General features: G+C 35.1%; 1 protein-coding gene across 1 annotated transcript in view; it reads left to right on the forward strand.

The window, feature by feature from the left end:
* Window positions 1–21508, forward strand: part of LOC104573939 (sodium channel protein type 2 subunit alpha) — a 63153-nt gene extending 41645 nt beyond the window's left edge. Inside the window, exons 20-29 of the mRNA XM_088519493.1 lie at window positions 2611–2731; window positions 3291–3445; window positions 4208–4381; window positions 10180–10302; window positions 12187–12468; window positions 15213–15266; window positions 15986–16123; window positions 17447–17551; window positions 18430–18700; window positions 19617–21508. Coding sequence (XP_088375619.1) covers window positions 2611–2731; window positions 3291–3445; window positions 4208–4381; window positions 10180–10302; window positions 12187–12468; window positions 15213–15266; window positions 15986–16123; window positions 17447–17551; window positions 18430–18700; window positions 19617–20809 — 2616 coding nt within the window. The 3' untranslated portion in view covers window positions 20810–21508. The remainder of the gene's footprint in view (window positions 1–2610; window positions 2732–3290; window positions 3446–4207; window positions 4382–10179; window positions 10303–12186; window positions 12469–15212; window positions 15267–15985; window positions 16124–17446; window positions 17552–18429; window positions 18701–19616) is intronic.
* Window positions 21509–22104: the final 596 nt, after the last annotated feature.

A 22104-nucleotide genomic window follows, 5' to 3' on the forward strand; every position in this document is an offset into this window, starting at 1 on the left:
CGGATCCCTGGGGGTAGAAAAAAGTATTTACAGGGCATGGTGTGTGCTAGAGGCTGATTATGGTGAAAAGAAGGTCGTGTAATCACCATGTGTCTGGTATATCCTTTATTTTATTAGTTTTATCGCTAGAAGAAAACAGAACACTAAAAACTCCTTACTTACTTAAAATACAGTGGTTCTTTCCTAAGTTAGAGTCTTGGAGCAAAGAATAGGAGTTTTATTAACTTCATGGGATTTTCTTTTTTTTAATTTTGCAATTGTTTGCGACTTGAAAAATAATGAAGAGCTTACTATAAGAATCGTAAGTTTTGTTTTTCCTGACTGTATTTCTGACATTTGCTTTTCACAACTATGCTGACAGGACTATCTGCAACAGAGCTTGAATTGGGAGAAACAGTTAATGAGTTGACTCTGCCTATCAATTCGCCATCATCTACATTAATACTTTATGCTAACTATGAACCTTTCTCTGCTACTATTAATTTAGTCATTGATTTAAATGATAATGGATTAGGCCATAAATTGGTTTTAATTTTCCTAACTTAAATGTGTCAGATTATTGTTTTCATAATATTCAGTTTTCATTTAATGAAGAGGACTTCAATTTCAGTGACAGGATTCAGATTTTATTTTATAGTATTACAATGATAAAGAGTACAAGAATGACCTTAGAAATTTTATTTACTTTTTAAAAGAGGACCTTGTGTGTGGATAATACACCTGGTGTGCTGCTAGTGCATGATGTCCAGGAATGTGCATTTTGGTCTGTAAGTGTACAGCCACTAGACTTTTAAATACATTCACTATGTAAGTAGTACACAGTATTTTGTTTCAGGCATATTGATCTACATGACCAGTACTGAAATTATTCAGTTTAGATGCTATAGTTATTTTACACATAAGAATTTTGGAATGATAACTGGTAGTGCAGTATGAAAAGGGCAGCATGATACCCTCATGTTCACTAAGCAAAAATTAAGCACTGGAAATATCCAAATCTCATTTTATTTATCCAAATATTTTCACATTTGCCATCATGGTTTTAAATGTACATCAGATTGTCATATTTAAAAAGGAATATAATGTTTTTAAAAATAATTTGGTGTGGTTGTCAGAAATCTTTTTTATTATGCGACAAATCCTTTATTTTTGGTCAGAGTGCAAGCAGACCTTGTAACCTGAGGGTTACTAAAGCAGCAGTTACTGTCAATACACCACAGCTGTGTATGCCTATGAAGGGCTGATGCTCGCAACTTAACTCTGAAATTATCTATCACCAAACTTGATTTTTTAAAAAAATCTTCATCTTATATTAGAATTGAACATGAGGAAGCAATAGCTTAGCAGACTATATAAAGACAAATGTTCCATTTGCTTGATTTCCTGTAGAAAGAAGTCCTTATCTCCAAACACTTTTTTCTTAAGGATCACTGTTTTAATTGAAGAATTAATTAACTAGCTTTAATTTGAATCAGTATTTTGAGGAAAGAGATTATTTTTTCTCTGAAAGAGAGAAGAGAGGGAAATATCTCCTTTAATCACCTGAACACTGATTAAATACCTTCTTATACGACCAAAAAATCACTATATTAAAAACTAAGTGTGGCAGATAATTGGTATTAATCGTTCCCTCAAAAAATCTCAATAAACACTCTCAAGTAGGCTAAACGGCATGGTCAGATCTGCTTAGCTGAAATCATATCCTAATCAATGACCAAATGCCCATTATGTAGGCCTATTCAATTTACATTATTTAAGTATTTAAGTATATTTACATTATTTTACAAGTGCATTCTGGTACTTCTCTGAGCTCCTAGGAATTGCATGGTCTAAAAACATATTTCACTGCCAGTTTTTCTTTACTATTGCTGTCTTTCTAGAAGACCTATTTCAGAATAAACAAGAATGTATGCTGGATGAAAGCAATTAAGAAGGCAAGGAGTATCGACAACTTAAACAAGTTCCAATCTTTCTATTTTCAGATCTAAGAGCAGTTTACCTCACTAAGGATTATAGCTTTTGACTGTATACGAAAGCAGTAAAATGATAGAGTAATTCAGGTTGGAAAGATCCTCAGGTGTTCTCTTAATATGCAGAAGATTGGAATTCAAAGTAGAAATTTAGGAAGAGCTTGCAATATGTGTTTTCAGAAGAGCTGCCATTAAATTAACGTTTTTTAAATTAAGATATAGTATACGGTGGGAGAAAACATCTCTGGTAGTGGGCATGAAGATATATGTGGCGTGTTCTGCTGCTTTGATCACCTTTTGTAAATCAGCACAGTAAATAAATCGAGGAACTCAAGAGTGTGGTATATGCAAGTTGACCAGTTTTTAATACTACTGAGGCTTCATTTCAAAACTCTTCTGTATGGATCAGGTTAGTAGCCAAATTGTATATAACTGCTTCCTTTGAGAAGATAACTTGGGAATCAAAACAATGCAATAGACATTTTTAATGCTATACTTTTACTTATGTTAATGCGTATCTATACGTATAAGTCTAATATTCTTCTTCAAAAGTTAGAGACTGGCATGATTTGATTCATTGTCATTTTTACCAAATATGTCTCTAATGAGAAAAAATTGTTCTGTGGAACTTTACTTTCAGAAACTAAATGCATCCAGCTCATCTGAAGGCAGTACGGTTGATATTGCTCCTCCTGGAGAGGGTGAGCAAGCAGAGATTGAACCTGAAGAATCTCTTGAACCAGAAGCCTGTTTTACAGAAGGTTGTACAAGTTTTGACTTAAGAGATACATTAAAAACATGGTAGTTCTGTTAGACATAATTATCTTTTTGAGACTGTCAAATCTGGTAGACCTTCATGACCTCAACAACTGAAAGAAAATACTCCTAGTCCAGAATGCTGGAAATCAGATGTGAAAACAAGATTTTGAGTAGTTTCGCTGTCCCCTCTAGACATTATGGAACTTTGCTAATTTTTCTATTCTGAAAATGCTTTTCAGTAACTTGAAATGAACCTTGGAATCTAGAAAAACTATTTCTGTGAGAAAATGTCCATCAACAAACAGAATGGTCATAGGTCAGCAGGGCCAAATATTGTGGACAGTGTTTGTTCGTCATTGTTTCTAGCATTTTATCTACTTTCACTTCAAATTACTTATTATCTAAATTCAGACAATCAGCATCTTATAAAAGGGGATTCCAATGTTACATTTTAAAAGTTATTATAAAATAAGTAAAAGATAATAAAATGTTGATGATAGAGTAATTATTAGCTTTGAAATAATTTTGCTTTATACTCTAACTTCTCTTAACTTAATGCAGGTTGTGTGCAGAAATTTCCATGCTGTCAAGTAAGTATAGAGGATGGCAAAGGAAAAATCTGGTGGAATCTAAGGAAAACCTGTTATAGCATAGTTGAGCACAACTGGTTTGAGACTTTCATTGTCTTCATGATTCTCCTCAGCAGTGGAGCACTAGTAAGTGGGGAAAAAATGCTGATTTTGGAAATATTTAGATACTTCTTTCAAATCAATAGTTAATTTTGCTTCAGTTTTGGTTGGAACTCTAACTTCATAACTCATGCATTCCCTGATTCATAATTTGTTTGCTGAAGCTTGGCCTTAACTTGAACAAATTTCATGTTATGCACACTTTTATTAGATGTTCTTCTGTTTTATGACAGAAATGTTTTATGGTGTGATTTTATTTAAGCTCTACTCAAGATTAAATTATTTGCTAATTACAGAATGCCAGTCAAGAGATCTGAACGTGAAGGACCTTTGCTAACTGTGAACATGGAGCAAACACCTTCAGTATGAACTGCTCTATTAACACTGCCCTGTAACCTGGCTTTTAGATAGAAGCTTGGCAGGGATGGAAGGCAGACGTAATATCTAACTGCTTTCTAGAAAACAGCATACATCTCTGAGCAGGTTCTACGTAAGAGATTTCTGTGTGTGAAAGTTTCTTAGTACCACAGCGGAAGAAAAAAGATGCTTTGTGTTTACTTCCTCATTGAATAGTAAAATAGGATACATATTCAATACATTTTACTAGAGAAATCCCAGCCAAGACAGCAAACACAAAGTTATTCAAATCTCTGGTATGATTAAAAATCGGAATTAAGTAAAATAAGAGGATGATGAAGGGGAAAAAGATTACTTTGCCTTCCTTCTTTTGTTTTCTGTCATTTATATTCTGTTAAATATTAGTAATATTTTAATGTATTTTCTCTACAGGCTTTTGAAGACATATATATTGAACAGCGCAAAACTATCAAAACTATGCTGGAATATGCTGATAAAGTCTTTACATACATTTTCATTTTGGAAATGCTTTTAAAATGGGTAGCATATGGTTTTCAAATATATTTTACTAATGCCTGGTGCTGGCTGGACTTCCTGATTGTTGATGTAAGTACCCAGAGTCTTTTATATTGTAGAAATAACTATTACTAGGTAGTCGAATAAACATGGAAAAATAATTCACACTACATAGTTATACTGCATTAGTAATAGCCTGTATTATCTGGAAGTGTAATTTAAAGTACCTTCATATTTAAGATGTTAAGTTTTTATAGCTCATTTCATAACGACGATGAATCAAATGTAAGGATTTATGGGGAAAAAAAAAACTAATTTTGAAACTTTCATGCTCTTTTTACTGGGAGTCTCATCATAAGATCTTGCTCCTTAGAAAATACAATCCTATATCGTCTTCTATGAGTTTCTTCTATAACCAGTGCAACTCTGCAAATAAAATGAGACATTTAGTCCAGATTTCATCTGAGTTCAGAACTTTGTCCCTCATTAACTAGCTAACTATCCTGTTCTCCTTTCTAATAAAGTAGAGAAAAACAGTGGCTATTTGGTATAAAAATTTAGTTGATTTTAATTGACTGACAATCTACAATAGTTAAGTCAGCTACGACTTGGCAGGGTTTATGATAAAAAGAGAAGAGGTTTCTTGGCTGCCTTCCCAGCTGTGATATACTTCTGTGCAAAGGCCTTGCTTATGTTGTCAGAAGAGATCAAAGCTGGTTTTACTCCCAGAATATTCTGGCCTCCTGCCTTCACACGTTATCTGACCCAGTTCACTGGCTATAGATGTCCTCAGCGTAGAACTGAGAGCAAGCATTTTAAGGCAAATTCTCATTTATTTCTGCCCAAGCTATGGCATTTCTTACGTTTGTACAAATTCTAGTGCCATAAATAGTTTTTATTTGTTCATCTAGAACAGAAATGTGTCAGATGTGTAGCTAGATTGACACATTACTCAAAGTGGCAAACCTTTTTTTTTCCTTTAACCTGACAAGTTACACTATTCATCTCCAGGCCTCTCCACAATATCATTAGTAGTGTGGAGGAGCAGATGAATCTGTGATTTTCTTAAGATGGTAACACAGAAGACAGAAGTTCCCTACTGGGATAATGTCAAGCAGATACAATTTAGATAAACTACAACTCATGTTTTATTTCTTCTTCTTCTTTTTTCCATTTTAACATAAACCTAAACAGATTATTCTGATCCATATTCCACAGTTTCTTTGTAACAGTAAAGCATCAGAGATTCTGCTACCTGAGAAAACTCTCAGAATTACAAGTAAAGCAGATTGTTTTGCCAACTTTCTCTCCAAATTTCTTAATTTTATAAACATAAGCATGACCGAAGAGGAGCAGAACTCTCTACCTTACAAGAATTACTTTCATTGTTCCAGAAAGTGGTAAAAATGTCTTTCTATGCCTAAGGCAAATTCAGCAGTTCCTTTAGCACCACCAAACAGCGCTTGCAGGAAAGACATGAACTCATACCATCTTCCTGTAGAGAAGCAGAGAATCTGCACTGCTTTAACAGATACATTAACCAGGTGTGAGTTAGTGAGTCTATTTACATTCTTCCTGTAGTGGGTGAACACTAGTGATTCATGAGAAGAGACTACAGTTAATCGAATTGTTTAATTCCATCCTCTAAAAATGTTCCAGAATAAACGGTGATGGTCCTTCAGGGTTTTGACCTTTAATATCTTACATACCTGAGTTCTCACTGTAAGAAATAGCCATAGTTGCTGTCAGTGATTGTGACCAAATTAGATTTTAACGATTACACAAGGAAGGGGCGATCTGCAGCTCTGTCAGTTTACAGCGATGCCTGATGACTCTTGGTTCATCTGACTACCTCAGTTTAAGACCTTACCATGCCAGCTCTCCACCCGCTCCTCTGCTGTAGCAAGCAGACATGCCTGGGACTTACCCACCAAAATCACAACCTGCTAAGTTAGTTCAAGCTCATCAGCAGCTTAAGCTGAGATAGAGGCAACGGAGAACCAGCGACATTGTCTTTCTTCTATCAGGGAGAGTAACTCTGCCAGCAGCAGACCTACAATATCACTATCTTAAAAAGTATCACAGCACAACCACATCCTAAAGAGCTTATCTGTCATTCTGTACCTTGATTCTTGCTCTCATGCCTTTGTTCAGCAGCCATCTCTCATGAGGTTTCTAGGTAAGCTATAATGACTATAAATTGCCACACACAGATATCTTTGCCACATACAAAGCTAAGGGAAAGGAGACTGGGGAAAAGCCAGTCAGTTTGCTAGTTGTTAAATCAATTTTTGTGGTTTTCTGCTACCATAAGCAATCTTAGATAATCTTAGGTGGATTCTGTTTTACACTGTATCTTTTTAACTTCATCAAGTATGCCTATAATTTGGTATAAACATTTTATTTCTAAATTTTTGTATTCATCAGTTGCATTTAAATGAAATGGAAATAAGTAGCATTTAAAACAAATGACATATTTGCCAAATAACTGTGGGGCAATAATGTAAATGGAATGAATTCTCTGACCTTCATGAATGGAATGAATGGAATGAATTCTCTGACCTAACATCCAAATCGCTCATGCCTGCTAGAATTTCAATGTAAATGTAGCAAAACAGGCCCACAACTGACATTACTGTACAATTTGCAGGTTGGTCATATTGGTGGCTTATAAAATATTTATTTACCTGGGAAATAGAGCAAAAGTGTTTCATGGTTATTAAAGATTTTTTGTCAGATTAATCTAATTAAAATGTGCTCCCGACCTTTTTAGTAGCTTTGCAGAAGAGCTAGCTTCTCAGCAGCAACATTCAGAAAAAGAATAGGGTCACATTATACTAATATAGTAAATGCTGTATGCAAAGAATAAGAGATGACTGCAGCCTTGAAGAGTGGATAATGAGAACTATGAGAAATAAGATGAGCAGACTGTAGCACTGGGAAAACAGATACAGAGAAAGATGTTACTTTCCCTTCCTAGACAGTATAGTCATATTGGATGTCCTAAAATACCAAGATAATATGAGATACTTAATATGGTATACCAAGATACTGGATACTCATTCCAAAAAGGTATTTCAGAGTGCTATGATAAATATATGAAATGCAAGACTGTCATTCAATTAGGGAACAGAATCATAACTTGCAATTTTGCATCTAAACAAACAAATTTTGACTACTTGCCAGTACGATACCATAAAGTAAGAATTATTCAGAAAATATTTTTAGAAAAAGTTATAATATCTTAACACAATATCATGTCATAAAGATTTCTGAACTGCATCCAATGATCTATCTCAGACAGATCAAAAATGCGTGACTTGGAAAGGCATAAAAATAGTGTCTTCAAAAATACAAGAAAAATCATGACCATCTCTGTAGAAGGCAAAGTATTTGGTGACTTTTTTCAAATATTGTGGTTATTTCGGTTCCTAGCATAACATATAAACTACATGATCAATAGAACAGGTGAGGAGGACTATGTATCACAGAGGCCTTAGAATCAAATCACGTTAACTGACCAACTCAGCAGGTAACTTACAATTCACGGTCTCAACAGGAGAAAAATCATTTTGAAACTATATTACCAATCATCTGGCTAAGATGACAACCCTGATTTCAGATTCTGAGTGAGGCTATTTGTCAATACTAAGTTTCAAAACCCTTTTTTTTTTAAGGCAATGAATATCCATATGTGTCCACATTTTAGCATATCCTTGGACTCCTAGTTTTAGGAAATGCAAATAAAAAATCTCTCCAGCATGTTCAGTATTTTTTTACATCTTAAAATTACTGCTGTCTCAAAGTATAAAAAAAAGGGGGAAATAATCCATCTACCAGTATATAAAGCAATGGCATCTTTAACAAAACAGGTGATACAAGATCAAGCTATGAAAATCCAAACAACAAAAGCAGTGCAGAAGAGATAACTGTGTTAAATTTGTGTTATATATATTAAGGAATTCCAAGCAAATTACTGCCTGCCCTTGTACTGTCCTGCAAAGAAACGTCATATTGTTTACAGAAGATGAAATATTTTTCTGTGAAGCAACTGCTAAGTGTATGAAGAGTAGTAGTGTCTGGGTAAGAAAGCTGCAAACAGGTTAAAAGAGAGGGTACAAACTAGGCTGAAAAAATGACTTACAATTAGAATCTAAAAACTCAAAAAAGCCCAGTGCCACTGAAGTTACAGCGGTTACAACTATTTAATTAACTTGTGTCTCAGAAAGACAGCTAGACACGAGACTGATTTGGGAGTAAAAGTATAAAATGAAGTGGCCATTAATGTGGCTGCAGTTCTAAAAGAGGTACCATACCATCCTAGCAAGGCATACTTTTTTATATTTATATTTCATTATTTTTAATCCAGAAAATGCGCTGTCTTCTCTCTGCTTTTTATTTATTTATGTTCGTGTCTGGGTTTCTTGCTGATGTGAGTGAATCACAGAACACTAATAAAAATAAACATAATTCCAGGTTTTCTTGTCTCTGAAATACATTAACTGTGTTTAAGGATAAAAAAGAATATTTTTCACTGCAGATCACTGGTGAAATAAACCACATTAAATCTGCCTTGTAATGACATAAACAATATTATATCTTGTTACTGAAGAGACTTGAGTAAGATTTTCTTCTTAATACGCTTATAAGCCACAGCAAAGTCCTTTACACACTTATCCATTACAGCAATAAAGAAAACTTATCGTATGGTAAGTCAGTACATCCTGATAATGTAAACCCTGTTGAAAGATACAGTGATGTGAACTAAAATACTATTTTCAGTTAGATTAATTTACACAGCAAAATTGTAAGAAATAGCTGATCTCTATCTGCTTGTAAGATTGTCCTTTTGGGAAATGATCTTGTAACTCTTGTGTTTGTGATTTAAAATTTTTTCTTTATGGATACAATTAACATGGGAAACCATTCTCTCATGTAAAGGGCAAAATCTTTACAGCCATATCAGTGAATATGTATTTTTGTACACTGATTTATTTGAAGAACACTCAAGACTGCTGTATAGGAGTGAAATATGGGGGTTTCTTTCAAGGAATGAAATATGCCTGTGTTCATTTGTGCATCTTCTGTGCTCTTGCTGCTGGAACCAAAATAAAATATGAGCAAGGTAGGATATGTTTCCATAATTGCCAGAAAGTCGATGAAATTATTTCACATTAGCTTTTAAAATGAATTCCATTTGAGAAACAGAAATTAATCACCCCTCCCTGAAGTGGATTTACTCCTAATAAGAACTCCATTATAACATGCAAAAAGATCTTACCACTTACCAAGCAGCTACTGTTACAATGCTAGAATCTGCTAGTACCTATCAGATAGATTCTCCTATACTTAGAAAAAAAGAGCTTGTTGAAAATGCTGCAAGGATAGACAGAGTGTGAATCTCTGTCAATATCTGATGCCCGGTGTAGGTACGACAATTTTAGTGTTTGATTTAGACCTAATACAATAATTGCTTATTAACTTCTATATTATTTTGTATATTATTAATCATTATTGGTGTTAACAATATTGCCAGCAGTTAACTGCTTGGAAATTTGAACCCTAATGGAATCAATGAAAATATGGCTCTTCTGTCCCATGCATATTTCTAAAAACTTTATCCTTCTCCAGGTGTGCTTCTAGGTGAGCATTATGTCCTATCAAGCTATAACAGACATTTAATAAGGGTTTCTTTTTTAAACATGCCTTCATATCACTTTTTGCCTTTCTAGCTAGGTATGAAATTTGCAGGATGGAACCTTCAATGTCACTATAAGCAAGAGTGCTGTTTGTCCATTTGTCACTGTTACCTTCTGCAGATTGAATGAATATTCTTGTGAAATAGAGGCAAACAATTTGTATAATTTTTTTTGTTTGTTTCTCTGTAGGTCTCATTGGTTAGTTTAATAGCCAATGCTTTGGGCTATTCTGAACTTGGTGCCATTAAATCGCTTAGGACATTAAGAGCTTTAAGACCTCTAAGAGCCTTGTCACGATTTGAAGGAATGCGGGTGAGATAAAATGAATAAGCCTTCATTAGTATATGCATATAAAAATTCATTCGGAACTCATGCCTCCTGTGAAGAACTCCTGAAAGGGAAGATATGCAAAAATGTGTGGGAAAAGACCTTCCCATGTGTGTATATACAAGACACATGTACATTTTATTTCTTGGAGATTAGACTTTGAGCTGAACAAATTGGCCTGTTCTATGCCGCATAGTTTTTTGTTATCCCAATTCTCTTCCATTGATTTGTGGACCTGTGAAGAAGAGGAGGAGAATATATTGTAGAATAGATGATTTTTCCTTCTCCAGCCTAGTGGGGACTTTATTTTTCCAATTTCTGGAGCTAGCTTCTATTCAGTTAGTTTGTCAGTGGGTTTGATGTAAAAGGATTAGCTAGAAAACAAACAAGCAAGCAAACAAAACATTTGTAGTGAAGAAGATATACCAGAAACTAAAGCCTCCTTGTGTCTCCCCGTCTACCTGACTGAGGAGGACTGCTCTAGAATTAAGATAAATGAAATAAGAATGGAGTTGAGGGTAAGAACTGAGAGAGATGAGGAATTATTTTCTCAGCTAGGGTCCTTCACTTTGTATGAACACATCTGCTGCCACCTTTCCTCTCCTCCTACATTGCTAAATCCTGCCTGTTGAGGAAATTATTAATATTGTGCCAGTCTGACAAAAAGACCACTACCAGCTGTCGGCTAAAATCACAGACTATGCCACTTTGTAAAAATAACCCACAGAAAATTAACAGGATCATGTTATTGGGAAATCTCTTTTTACAATTTCACCTCAAAACACCCAGAGGCTGCAAGGCATGTTTACGGCCTGCTCATAAGATAAGTTTGCAAGCAGGTAGTGCTAGCTCCTTCCAGCTGGGCTCAGGCTGCTGATGCTGGCCACACCAGTCGTAAGCAACCACGTCCTGTGGCACATCTTCACCGTTATGTTTGGCATGATCTGTTTTGCAAAAAGCATGTAAGTCACTATCTAATAAGCAAAACATCCACTGAGCCTAGGAAACTTCGGATTGACATGCTGATTTGAAAATTACTAATATTTTCAAAACCATGCAAAATTAATTACTACAAAAAAACTAATGTAATCTCACAAATAAATATGACTTAGAGGAAAATTTTTGTCCTTATATCCTGAGCTCTCCTTTAGAATAATCACAGTATGCAACTAAAGCAATTTTTTAAGGCATTCCATCTGATCTACTATCACCTGTCCACACAGTACCTCAGTTGTGCTAAATACAGCCAAATAAAAAGAAACTAAAACCTTTGTGTTTAGTGAAACAACAAGGCCATTTAAAACTGAACCTTAGAGCAGATGATGTTACTAAAAAAGTAAGTGAAGTGTGTTTAATTACATCATGTTGTAAGAAGATGTTAGAATATACTGGTGTCAGTATGTCCATAAAGTAAAATCATCAGTAAATGATCGGTAAATTATGAGTAATGATAATTTGACATGAAAATATTTTAATTCAGTCTTCCACATCACCATTCTTCAATCTTACTCTGTTTTATTTCTTTATTTCTATATTTTGATTTGTATTGTTGGAATTTAACATTTATTTCTCTCTTTTTTTTCTAGAGCACACAAATTCTAAGAATCCATCTTGCTACTAACAGGTTTTCTTTTGTTTTTGTTTTTTTTCAGACTTTTGCATTGTCTTAGTTTCCATACAGTTTTATTTCTTGCTTTTTGCAATTTCACCGGTGGGCACCATTGATCGTTAAGTAATGCTTTCTCCTTAAATTCTATAATGAAATATTTTAACTCTCAATTTCATATTAATACTGGTTAGCATTTGATAGTATTCTGATTTTTGGCTGTTCATTAACTAAGTGTTTATTTTGTCCAATTTGTGCACCAGGTGGTTGTAAATGCCCTTGTAGGAGCAATTCCATCTATCATGAATGTATTGCTGGTTTGTCTTATATTCTGGCTAATCTTCAGCATCATGGGGGTAAATCTGTTTGCTGGGAAGTTCTATCATTGTGTCAACACCACAACTGATGAGATGTTTGATGTCAGCGATGTCAACAATTACACACAATGTGAGGAACTCATAAGAAACAACCAAAGTGCTCGATGGAAAAATGTGAAAGTAAATTTTGATAATGTAGGAGCTGGATATCTTGCTCTGCTTCAAGTAGTAAGTAAATTTATATATTTTCTTATTGCTCTATTCAAATAAATCTAGGAGAAATGGGCAATGTAAGTCTGCTAAGCAGTGGAATAATTTGTTCCTAGCAATGATACACAGCTTACACAATGGAATCCTTAAAAAGCCTCCTATTAGATTGTTACCCCAAATTAATTTTTTAATGATATCATTATTATTACTAATTGCATTAATCATATTAGCCTAAATTTCCATTCTAAGGCTAGAGAATACTGTCTCATGATGATTATAATCTTTATAACTGGAAATCTTTTTAGTGTTTCTAGTGGTGTAAACCTCAGGAATGCATTCCATGAGTCTCACTTGGTGGACAAGGTACAGAGCTCCCTGTAGCTATTAAAATGTCCCTCCTTCCCCCTCCTCTTTGAGCTCAGTTATCTGCTAATAGCGGAGGGCACCCAAACCAACCAGCCTGAAGTCTGAAACTCCTGTCAATGACTCCCACATAACTTTTTTTCTGGGTATCACCTCATATCTGTAACATCTTCTTCATTCATACTCCATTAATATAGGCCTTTTTTTTTTTTTCTTTTTTGGTACTCTGAGCTAATTATTCTTTTCTCAACAGCCTGGTCAAAGTGTACTTTCATCATGTCTACTTTCATTTAAGAAACTATTTTGTAAGCTAGATGGTAAAATTAAAAACGTAACAATGCAGCAGGTCTCCAGCAGAAGTATTTGTTCAGGTCTGTTTTCCCAGACCTGGAAGAGGATTTAGGAAAAGGAATTGTATGAGAAGATCTAAAACTGTAAATTATTAGAAATTATTAGAAATCATGTTATTATTTTCCACAATATAGTCACTCTATACATTATTGTTACATACACGGTGTAAGTCTGTAAATTCTACTTCCCCTTCTAGTCATTTTACTGTGGTATAGAAATTTCTTTGTTCTGGGTGCTACCTGTACCTTCTATTTATGAGAGCGGCATAAAGACCTCTACTGGCTCCCTGACTGGGAATGGAGTTTCTAATATCTAACCAAAAGCACAAGCAAGCAATTGCGCTTAATTGATGCAGCTCTGCAGAATCACTTGTCTGTGATTTGACAAAACATCGTTGTCTGAAGCGATGTCAGAAATTTCACAGCATTACTATTGCTCTGATATAACCAAGTTATCCAAGAATGATCTGCTTGTCCCTTCTGTCCTGGAGCAGGGCAGTGTCCCCAGCTGACCTTATTCCCAACTAAAGTACCTGGCTAGAAGAATTTGTCTCTGAAGGCTCAGATGTGCTGACTAGTGGCACTGAATGATGATGTTAACCTTCTAAATTCCAAAATCATTGCAACCTTTCTACTAGAGTTTTAATGGAATCATCTTATAACCACACCTGCCTCTCAAGATGTATATAGAACATTTTTAGTCTCTCAAAGTCTTGTCTGAATGTTGTTCATGTCATCTATCCAGATGTTAATTACAACGTTATTTAGTATGAACCTTTCAGTCTTTCCTTCCTCTTCATTTTTATTTATTTCTTTTTATTTTGATTTTTCATTGTTTACTTTTTTTAACTGTTTCCTTGTTCCGTTTTTCCTGTGCGGATATCAAGTGAATTGCAGGCATGTATCATGTAAGCTGAATGTCTCCATTAGCATCCCTCCACACACCCCGCTCCTGTATTAGTGCTCAAACTAATCCTCCTCTTGCAGTGGTGCTGTGCAAAGTGTCACGTGAGTCAGAAGGATCTCGCCCCAAGCACACCTTCCTGGCAAATTGTAACTTCTGCCACATTGCACTACAAGATCCAGGACGATGCAACACTCCCAGAGTGCAAGTTGTCTGTTGTGAAAGCGGGCAGCTGTACCGAAGTACCAGAACTCATTTCTGGCAATCACAGCCCCAAAGAGACTCTTTGGGATGGCTGCTCTCCCATGTCTCCTTAGGAGATGCTCTTTTCCTGTTCACTTGCAGAAATTTTGTAGCTGTTTTACTTTACTCTTGTGAAGCTTGGAAACCTTGAGTTACTTTCAGGCACCCACATATTTAGCTAGAGGGTGATCCCTTTGGTTCTCCACAGAAAAGCAGATGTTTCATGTCCACAAAAATAAGCTATTCAAAGCAATGATGGCAGATTGTTTTTACTCATTATTCTGTCTAAACAAAGACTCCACAGGAACTTTCTATGAAAATTAATCACAGTTCTTTTAATGTTCACCTACAGCTCACCTAACAGTTCACCAGTCTCAAAATGCTATTGCCTCAAATAACCTAAAGTATTACCTCAAGAGCTAATCCATATATTGATTATAAACACAGTCCAGTCCTTTTACCTATGTGGAATTAAAACATTTCCAAAAACACCATGGCAATTTGGCCATAGCCAAAACATTCAAATGCCTGTTGATATATGGTCAGCCATCTCACAGTATTGCTGACTCCCTCAAGCAATGCCGTAACTTGCTAAATTGGCCGTCACAAGTGACTGTAGTTGATTCTACCTGAACATTTCTAATGCTGATGTTTATCTGAGCCTAACATCCGCAGGGTAAGCATCGGCAGCTCCAAATGCACCGTGCCCTTGCTGATGCCTTCAGAGCTTAATTTTATCATTTTTGGAATAGCTAATAATAATTTATCAAAAAATAAAGTATTATTATTAAAAAGTCTTTTATTTTTTTCTATATTCAAAGTAAAGTTCCGAATGCTGTGACCTCATTTTTCACATTCTAAATTTTTACAAGGAAAATAAAACAAATGTATTTTATTTCCAGGCTACTTTCAAGGGATGGATGGATATTATGTATGCTGCTGTTGATTCACGAAATGTAAGAACCATGTCAACTTATGGTGTATAGCTTACCCAAAAACCACACTTTTCATTGTTTATTTAGGTTAAGCACTTACGTTATCTAGCTATTTAAGTATAAGTAGATTTTAAGATTGAAGATTATCTGTTAAATTTTCAAGGGATTACATGTTTAGGTTGATTACAGGCCTAAACAAAAATGATATTTACCTGATACAAAAAAAGTACAACATAGATGCCTGATCTAGTCCTATAAAATTTGGTTACGGTCACATTTTCTGGCTGGAATAATACCCTGCAACAGTAGGTTCAGCATTTCTACACTGCACTGCATTACGCACCAGAGATGCACAAGTTCAGATGTGGAATCTGAAAGAGATGAGACAATAGCAAGATCCTCCTTAGAAACTTGCCTTAATTAATTTCACAAAACACTCTCAGCAGAAGTTTATTGAAAGCATCTGCTCACAACTGGGTAAGAACTCATTTTAGATCAGTAAAACGGGGCTTTCTCATGATCTCATTGTGAGATCATAGAATTGACTGAATTCTGTTATATGAAAATATACTGAACACAATGTAAACTATCTAAATTTGTGCTGTTAAATTTGTAAGCTGTAACGGCTGCTTTCAAATCCATATCCGCTTTTGCTTCTATGCTACGAACTTTGCGTTTTGTGCAAAACTGTTTTTACTTCTAGTATTCTCATGGGTAATACAATTTATAATACTTTTTAGGTAGAAGATCAACCTAAGTATGAGGACAATTTGTACATGTATCTTTATTTTGTCATCTTTATCATATTTGGATCGTTCTTTACTTTGAACCTTTTCATTGGTGTAATTATAGACAACTTCAACCAACAAAAAAAGAAGATAAGTATTTCAAATATTTCCACCATATTGCTGTAATTAATTAATTACTGTGAATTAATACCTTCTTCATATAAAGCTAGTTACAATCAAAAGCTATGTCAAGTCTTTGAATAAAAAAGTCTCATTTTTAACACAGTCCGTGTTAAATTTATGAGTGTGATTCTGACTTTATCATTCATCATGTCACAAGAGAAGTGGGGCAAATCACAAATATATTCAAAATAATTATCAAATTATTTAAGAGTTTGAAATGAACATTCAAAGAGGGAATGGGTGTTACTATTTTGATTAGATGTGTATTATTTGCTATTATTTCCTTTTAACTTTGAAAATTCAATCATTTTAATTAATCTTATAATCTACTGACAATGAAGATATAGTATGGCACTGTCTTCATATAACAAACTGAAAGCTAATTAACAATGGGTTAAGAGTAATACCAATAGATCTCACAGGAATTGCATTTTAAATGCACAGAAATGCATTTTAAAAATATTATATTATTGTGTTATTGATTTATTATACTATTAAATAATATTCATAATGCACAGTTTTATTACAATAATTAAAATCATGAAAAAGGCAAATAATTGCATTTAAAATATTTTAAGCCTTGTAATTCTTAATGTTCAGTTACCAAATAGAACTAACATTGGATGATCCTTTTAAATCTTTGTACGCTGTAAAAAGCATATGATTTGGCCCCAAAAGCGGCATTTACTAAAACCCTGTCAGTTTTATGTCTGACTGGCAGAACAAAAGCTATTGATCTCTAATTTATACATGGTGTCAGGTGTGCTTGACATAGCCCAGCACTGGGGCAGAGAATGGTTCAAAGGTGACTTTTCTGCCATCATTAAAACTCTCATACTTGACCCTAATCTTTCCTCTGGAACAGTTCAAAAGGTATCCTACTTGGCTAGTAGGCTGTAAACCTAATGTCAACCCAGAGTTTAAGACATAAAACATACCTGTCTGGTTCATATCCACTAAACATATCCTAATAAGTTATATGATAAGGTTAGTTATAGACCACTTTTGGCATATGCAGGAAAAGTGAACACGAAGATACCAAAAATCTCAGCCATCACCTGGCAAGACACCAGTAGGGTGGTTTTGTTTGTTTATTTTTCTGTGTTTATTTTTTTCTGATGTTCTAGAAATGCTCCTTATATGAGCACTCAAACTACGAGTAGCTACAATTCTCACTTTATAATATAAATCAAATATAAATGGTCCATTACTAAATTTGAGAGATCCAAACTGAACTTAAATATTGTAGCTGTGAATGTGATAATAATTAGTTTTGTATTATTTCTTTACTTTGGAGGTCAGGATATATTTATGACAGAAGAACAGAAGAAATACTACAATGCAATGAAAAAGCTGGGGTCCAAAAAACCACAGAAACCTATACCGAGGCCAGTGGTAAGTGATTTGATTTTAATCTCCCTAATATTAAATCTTAGAATCATGTTGGAATATGATTTTAGCCTACAAGAGAAGGTTATATGTCTGGAGAGAGATAAAGTTTCTGCCCTAAACCTTTCTGTTTAAAGAACACATCTTTAATATTTTGTTTAAAATAAACAAATTTTAAACAAAAATAAAGTCTGTCTCTGAAATAATAAACTATTCTGTTATTTATTCTAACATTTCAGCATTTCAGCTGTAAGAAATGAGAAGCTGATGTGAAAAGAAACTCCTTCACTTTTTGGAGAAGGCAATGCCTGTAGGATATTATCCACCAGGTGGTTAAAAATAGGCTTTCTACAGATAGGCATATGATCCTAAGCAACTAGCTAAGTAAAGTAAAACTGAGATATTGTGGTCATGGAGACATCTGAGACATGACTTCAGCTGGCCTTGTCACGAGACATGAGATATCACTTCAGCAAACACAATTAGTTGAAGGGAGAGAGAGACACTCCTGGGGCCGGCCTATTTTTCTAGAAATAGCTAAGAAGAATGATGAAAAGGAGTTATTACTTGGATAGGGCTATTGCCCAGGAAAAAATAGCATCACCTATTTCATTCTAGAACACCATTTTCCAATATTATTGCTATCAAAATTGCATTGCTTCTCTTCCGTCCATTCAGCAAATGGAGGTTCATTTCTTGATCAGCTTGAATGTTAAACTGGTTGAAACGTAAACAAGCATGGTTTAGGGGTAACAACAGCAGTAATGTGAATGGGTCTTGGTGTGCATTTAATTGCTAAGTCTTGCTGGGATTTTCTTTCCCATTTGGCATTTGTAAAAATGAGTATTTTCAGAGTATAAACAGTACTGTGTCCTGTTTTGCAGAACAAATTTCAAGGCATGGTCTTCGATTTTGTAACCAAACAAGTATTTGACATCAGCATCATGATCCTTATCTGCCTTAATATGGTCACAATGATGGTAGAAACAGATGATCAGAGTAAAGAAATGGAAACAATTTTATCCCGGATTAACCTTGTTTTCATTATACTTTTCACTGGAGAATTTGTCCTGAAGTTGATTTCACTTCGTCATTACTACTTCACTATAGGCTGGAATATTTTTGATTTTGTCGTTGTAATTCTCTCCATAGTAGGTAAGAGAAACTTTTTATCAAGGGGCTAATGGAAAGAGAAGTAGACATTGGTTTCAAGAACGTTTTAACTGCATGAAACATGCATGTTTCCTACATGACAATTATAGATTTCCTATGACGTTGATTCAGATCTTCTTTCTTTATAACATACAGTGTATAAAATGTTGCATACAGATTTTTACCACTCCCACTAATTTCACTGTCATCTTTAAAACCAAAAGACATAAAGAATCTATGTGGCAGATTAAACTAGACTGCATATCTGTTTTCATTAGCAGACACTGAATGAGATGAGATTTTTAATTGCTCTTGCTAACTAAGATCTTGCTGAATACTTAGATTTCAGCCAGCTAAAGCCTAACAAATCCCCAAGGTGCAATCTGTGAGTTCCAGATACTTCAAGTTGTGACAAAACCAGTCTTAAAGATTTCCTGATACACTTCAGAGAGTTTTTGCTATATACAGCATAGATCTTCAGATAAACATTTCATTAATTTACATAAATTGATCCAACAGTAATTCTTCATAAAAGACAGTGGCAGTAGGTTGAACTTCAAGTAATAATTCCAAAACGGGAACTTCTCTTTCCAGCTCTTTTAGGAATAACTCGTTAGAAGATAGATGAACATTAGCTACTTTTTCTACATGCAATCTTCTTTATTCACTTGTTTTCCTAGCTGGAATTACAACATAAGGAAAATATGATCCTATATTAATACCTTTCAATAAAATATAATAACCTGTGTGATGCTTTGCAGTTATTTTCTTTCCTAGGAATTCTGACATATCTAGCACTAAAAAGACATAGATTTCCTATATTGATTGTTTTGTGAACAGCAAGAAATAAATGTCTTCATTTGTAATGAATTAATAAATGTAAAGTTTTATTTTAAATACTTGTGCTTTTTCTTTCTAGGTATGTTCTTAGCTGAAATGATCGAGAAATATTTTGTGTCCCCAACTCTGTTCAGAGTCATTCGACTTGCCAGAATAGGTCGAATCCTGCGTCTCATTAAGGGCGCGAAGGGCATCCGCACTCTGCTCTTTGCTTTGATGATGTCTCTTCCCGCTTTGTTCAACATTGGCCTCCTGCTCTTCCTGGTCATGTTTATCTATGCCATTTTTGGAATGTCCAACTTTGCCTATGTCAAGAGGGAAGTTGGCATCGATGACATGTTCAATTTTGAAACCTTTGGCAACAGCATGATCTGTCTCTTCCAAATTACCACATCTGCTGGCTGGGATGGTTTGTTAGCTCCTATTCTCAACAGTGGGGAACCAGACTGTGACCCTCATAAAGATCATCCGGGCAGCTCCGTGAAAGGAGACTGCGGCAACCCCTCCGTTGGGATCTTCTTCTTTGTCAGCTACATTATCATATCGTTTCTGGTAGTGGTGAACATGTACATTGCTGTGATTCTGGAGAACTTCAGCGTTGCTACAGAAGAAAGTGCTGAGCCCTTGAGCGAGGATGACTTTGAGATGTTCTATGAGGTCTGGGAGAAATTTGATCCAGATGCAACACAGTTCATAGAATACAGTAAACTCTCAGATTTTGCAGCTTCACTAGATCCTCCTCTGCTCATAGCAAAGCCAAACAAAGTCCAGCTTATTGCAATGGATCTGCCCATGGTAAGTGGGGACAGAATTCACTGCCTTGACATCTTGTTTGCTTTCACAAAGCGTGTGCTGGGGGAGAGCGGAGAGATGGATGCCCTCAGAATACAGATGGAAGATCGGTTTATGGCAGCCAACCCTTCCAAAGTCTCCTACGAACCGATTACAACCACACTAAAACGAAAACAGGAGGAGGTGTCTGCTGTCATCATTCAGCGTGCCTACAGGTGTTACCTTTTAAAACAAAAAGTTAAAAAAGTGTCTAGTATATATAATAGAAATAAAAACAAAGAAGGAGATGGACCAGTTATAAAAGAGATAACCATTGATAAACTAAATGAGAACTCCACTCCAGACAAAACAGAAGAGAGCTCCTCTACAACTTCACCACCTTCTTATGACAGTGTAACAAAGCCAGAAAAGGAAAAATATGAAAAAGACAAAGCAGAAAAGAATTATAAGGGTAAAGGTGTCAGGGAAAACAAAAAATAAAGATCTAAAAATTCTGCCTGTGGGACAACTTGTTTACAGTCTTTGAACGTGAGGTGTCACCAGGACTCCTGTAGGAGGTTTATGCCAAACTGACAGTTTTTACATATCTGTGTGTATGTGTGTGCGTGCGCGCGTGTGTATATATACATTAAATATATATATACTTAAGGTCAGTGCCTATAACAAAACAGAACCTTCATCATCAATCTGTGAATCTGTGAAACAAAGTAACCACCTTGACAAGGGGTTACTGTTCTAGCTACAGCTGACATTGCTGAGAATGAAGGATATTGTGGCTCCACAGAGGACACAGAGTATGACGTGTGCAGAACTGTGCTGTGTTTCACATACTGCAAAACATTTAGAAGAATACTTCTATCCACTGTTTGTAATTCAAGCACCACAGTTGTCATATTTTTACAAAATTGGTTATTAGTGGATTTATCATTTTTTAACTCACAGGTTGTTTACTCTTCTATGTGACTATTTTTGTAAAATGAGATTTATGTTGGGAAAAGAGGTATGAGGGCCAGGATTCTCTCAGATTCTCTGTAATGTACAGATAGAAGCGATTTGCACAGACATGCCGCACTTGTCAATCATGCATGGATAAAAATACGACATTGCTCAAAGCTAAACATTTTTAAAACTTCCATGTTTCATGGTTGCTCTAAAATTTGAGGCGTTCCAACTATTAGTGTGGCATAATCTGCATTCAGATTATGTGCATCCAGATAATGTGCCTGAAAAGCCTCCTCTAACTTACAGGAATTTGCAATGGCTTATTTTCATGCAAATCATTAAACAAGCTCTTGTTTTTGTTAAAATATGCACAGATAAAACAAAATGTCGTTTCTGCACTGGAAAAATAGCTTCACCAAAATGTATCTGAAGACTCTCTTTATTTTTTTCACAGCTCCCCTTTCTGCCTGGACTATTCTTTAGTCTGTCTTCTCTCATTCAGGCCAACATCCAGTGAATCAGCTAAATAGCCTTTGTTATGTAAATATTCATTATATACTGTTGTGCATATTTGAGCACGGAGATAAAACAGCTTTGCCAGTGAATTGCATCAAATATGTACCATAGTATGAATAATTGGAAAGAGTTCAACAAGACATATGTGGCATTCTGTACCGCTATAGATAGTTTGGAGAGTATCATGGATGCATGTCAATGCTTTTGCTGCTCTATCTTGCTTCTTCCACTGTCCACAGTCTCCACTATAGGAAACCATATGTCAGTGGTGAAGTGAATCAAGTTGTCCAGCCAGACCTCATTCTTTCAAATCATTA

The sequence above is a fragment of the Tinamus guttatus genome, unplaced genomic scaffold (assembly GCF_059628265.1).
Source record: "Tinamus guttatus ecotype Peru unplaced genomic scaffold, ASM5962826v1 Tinamus_guttatus_pri_ptg000060l, whole genome shotgun sequence".
Classification (NCBI taxonomy): Eukaryota; Metazoa; Chordata; class Aves; order Tinamiformes; family Tinamidae; genus Tinamus; species Tinamus guttatus.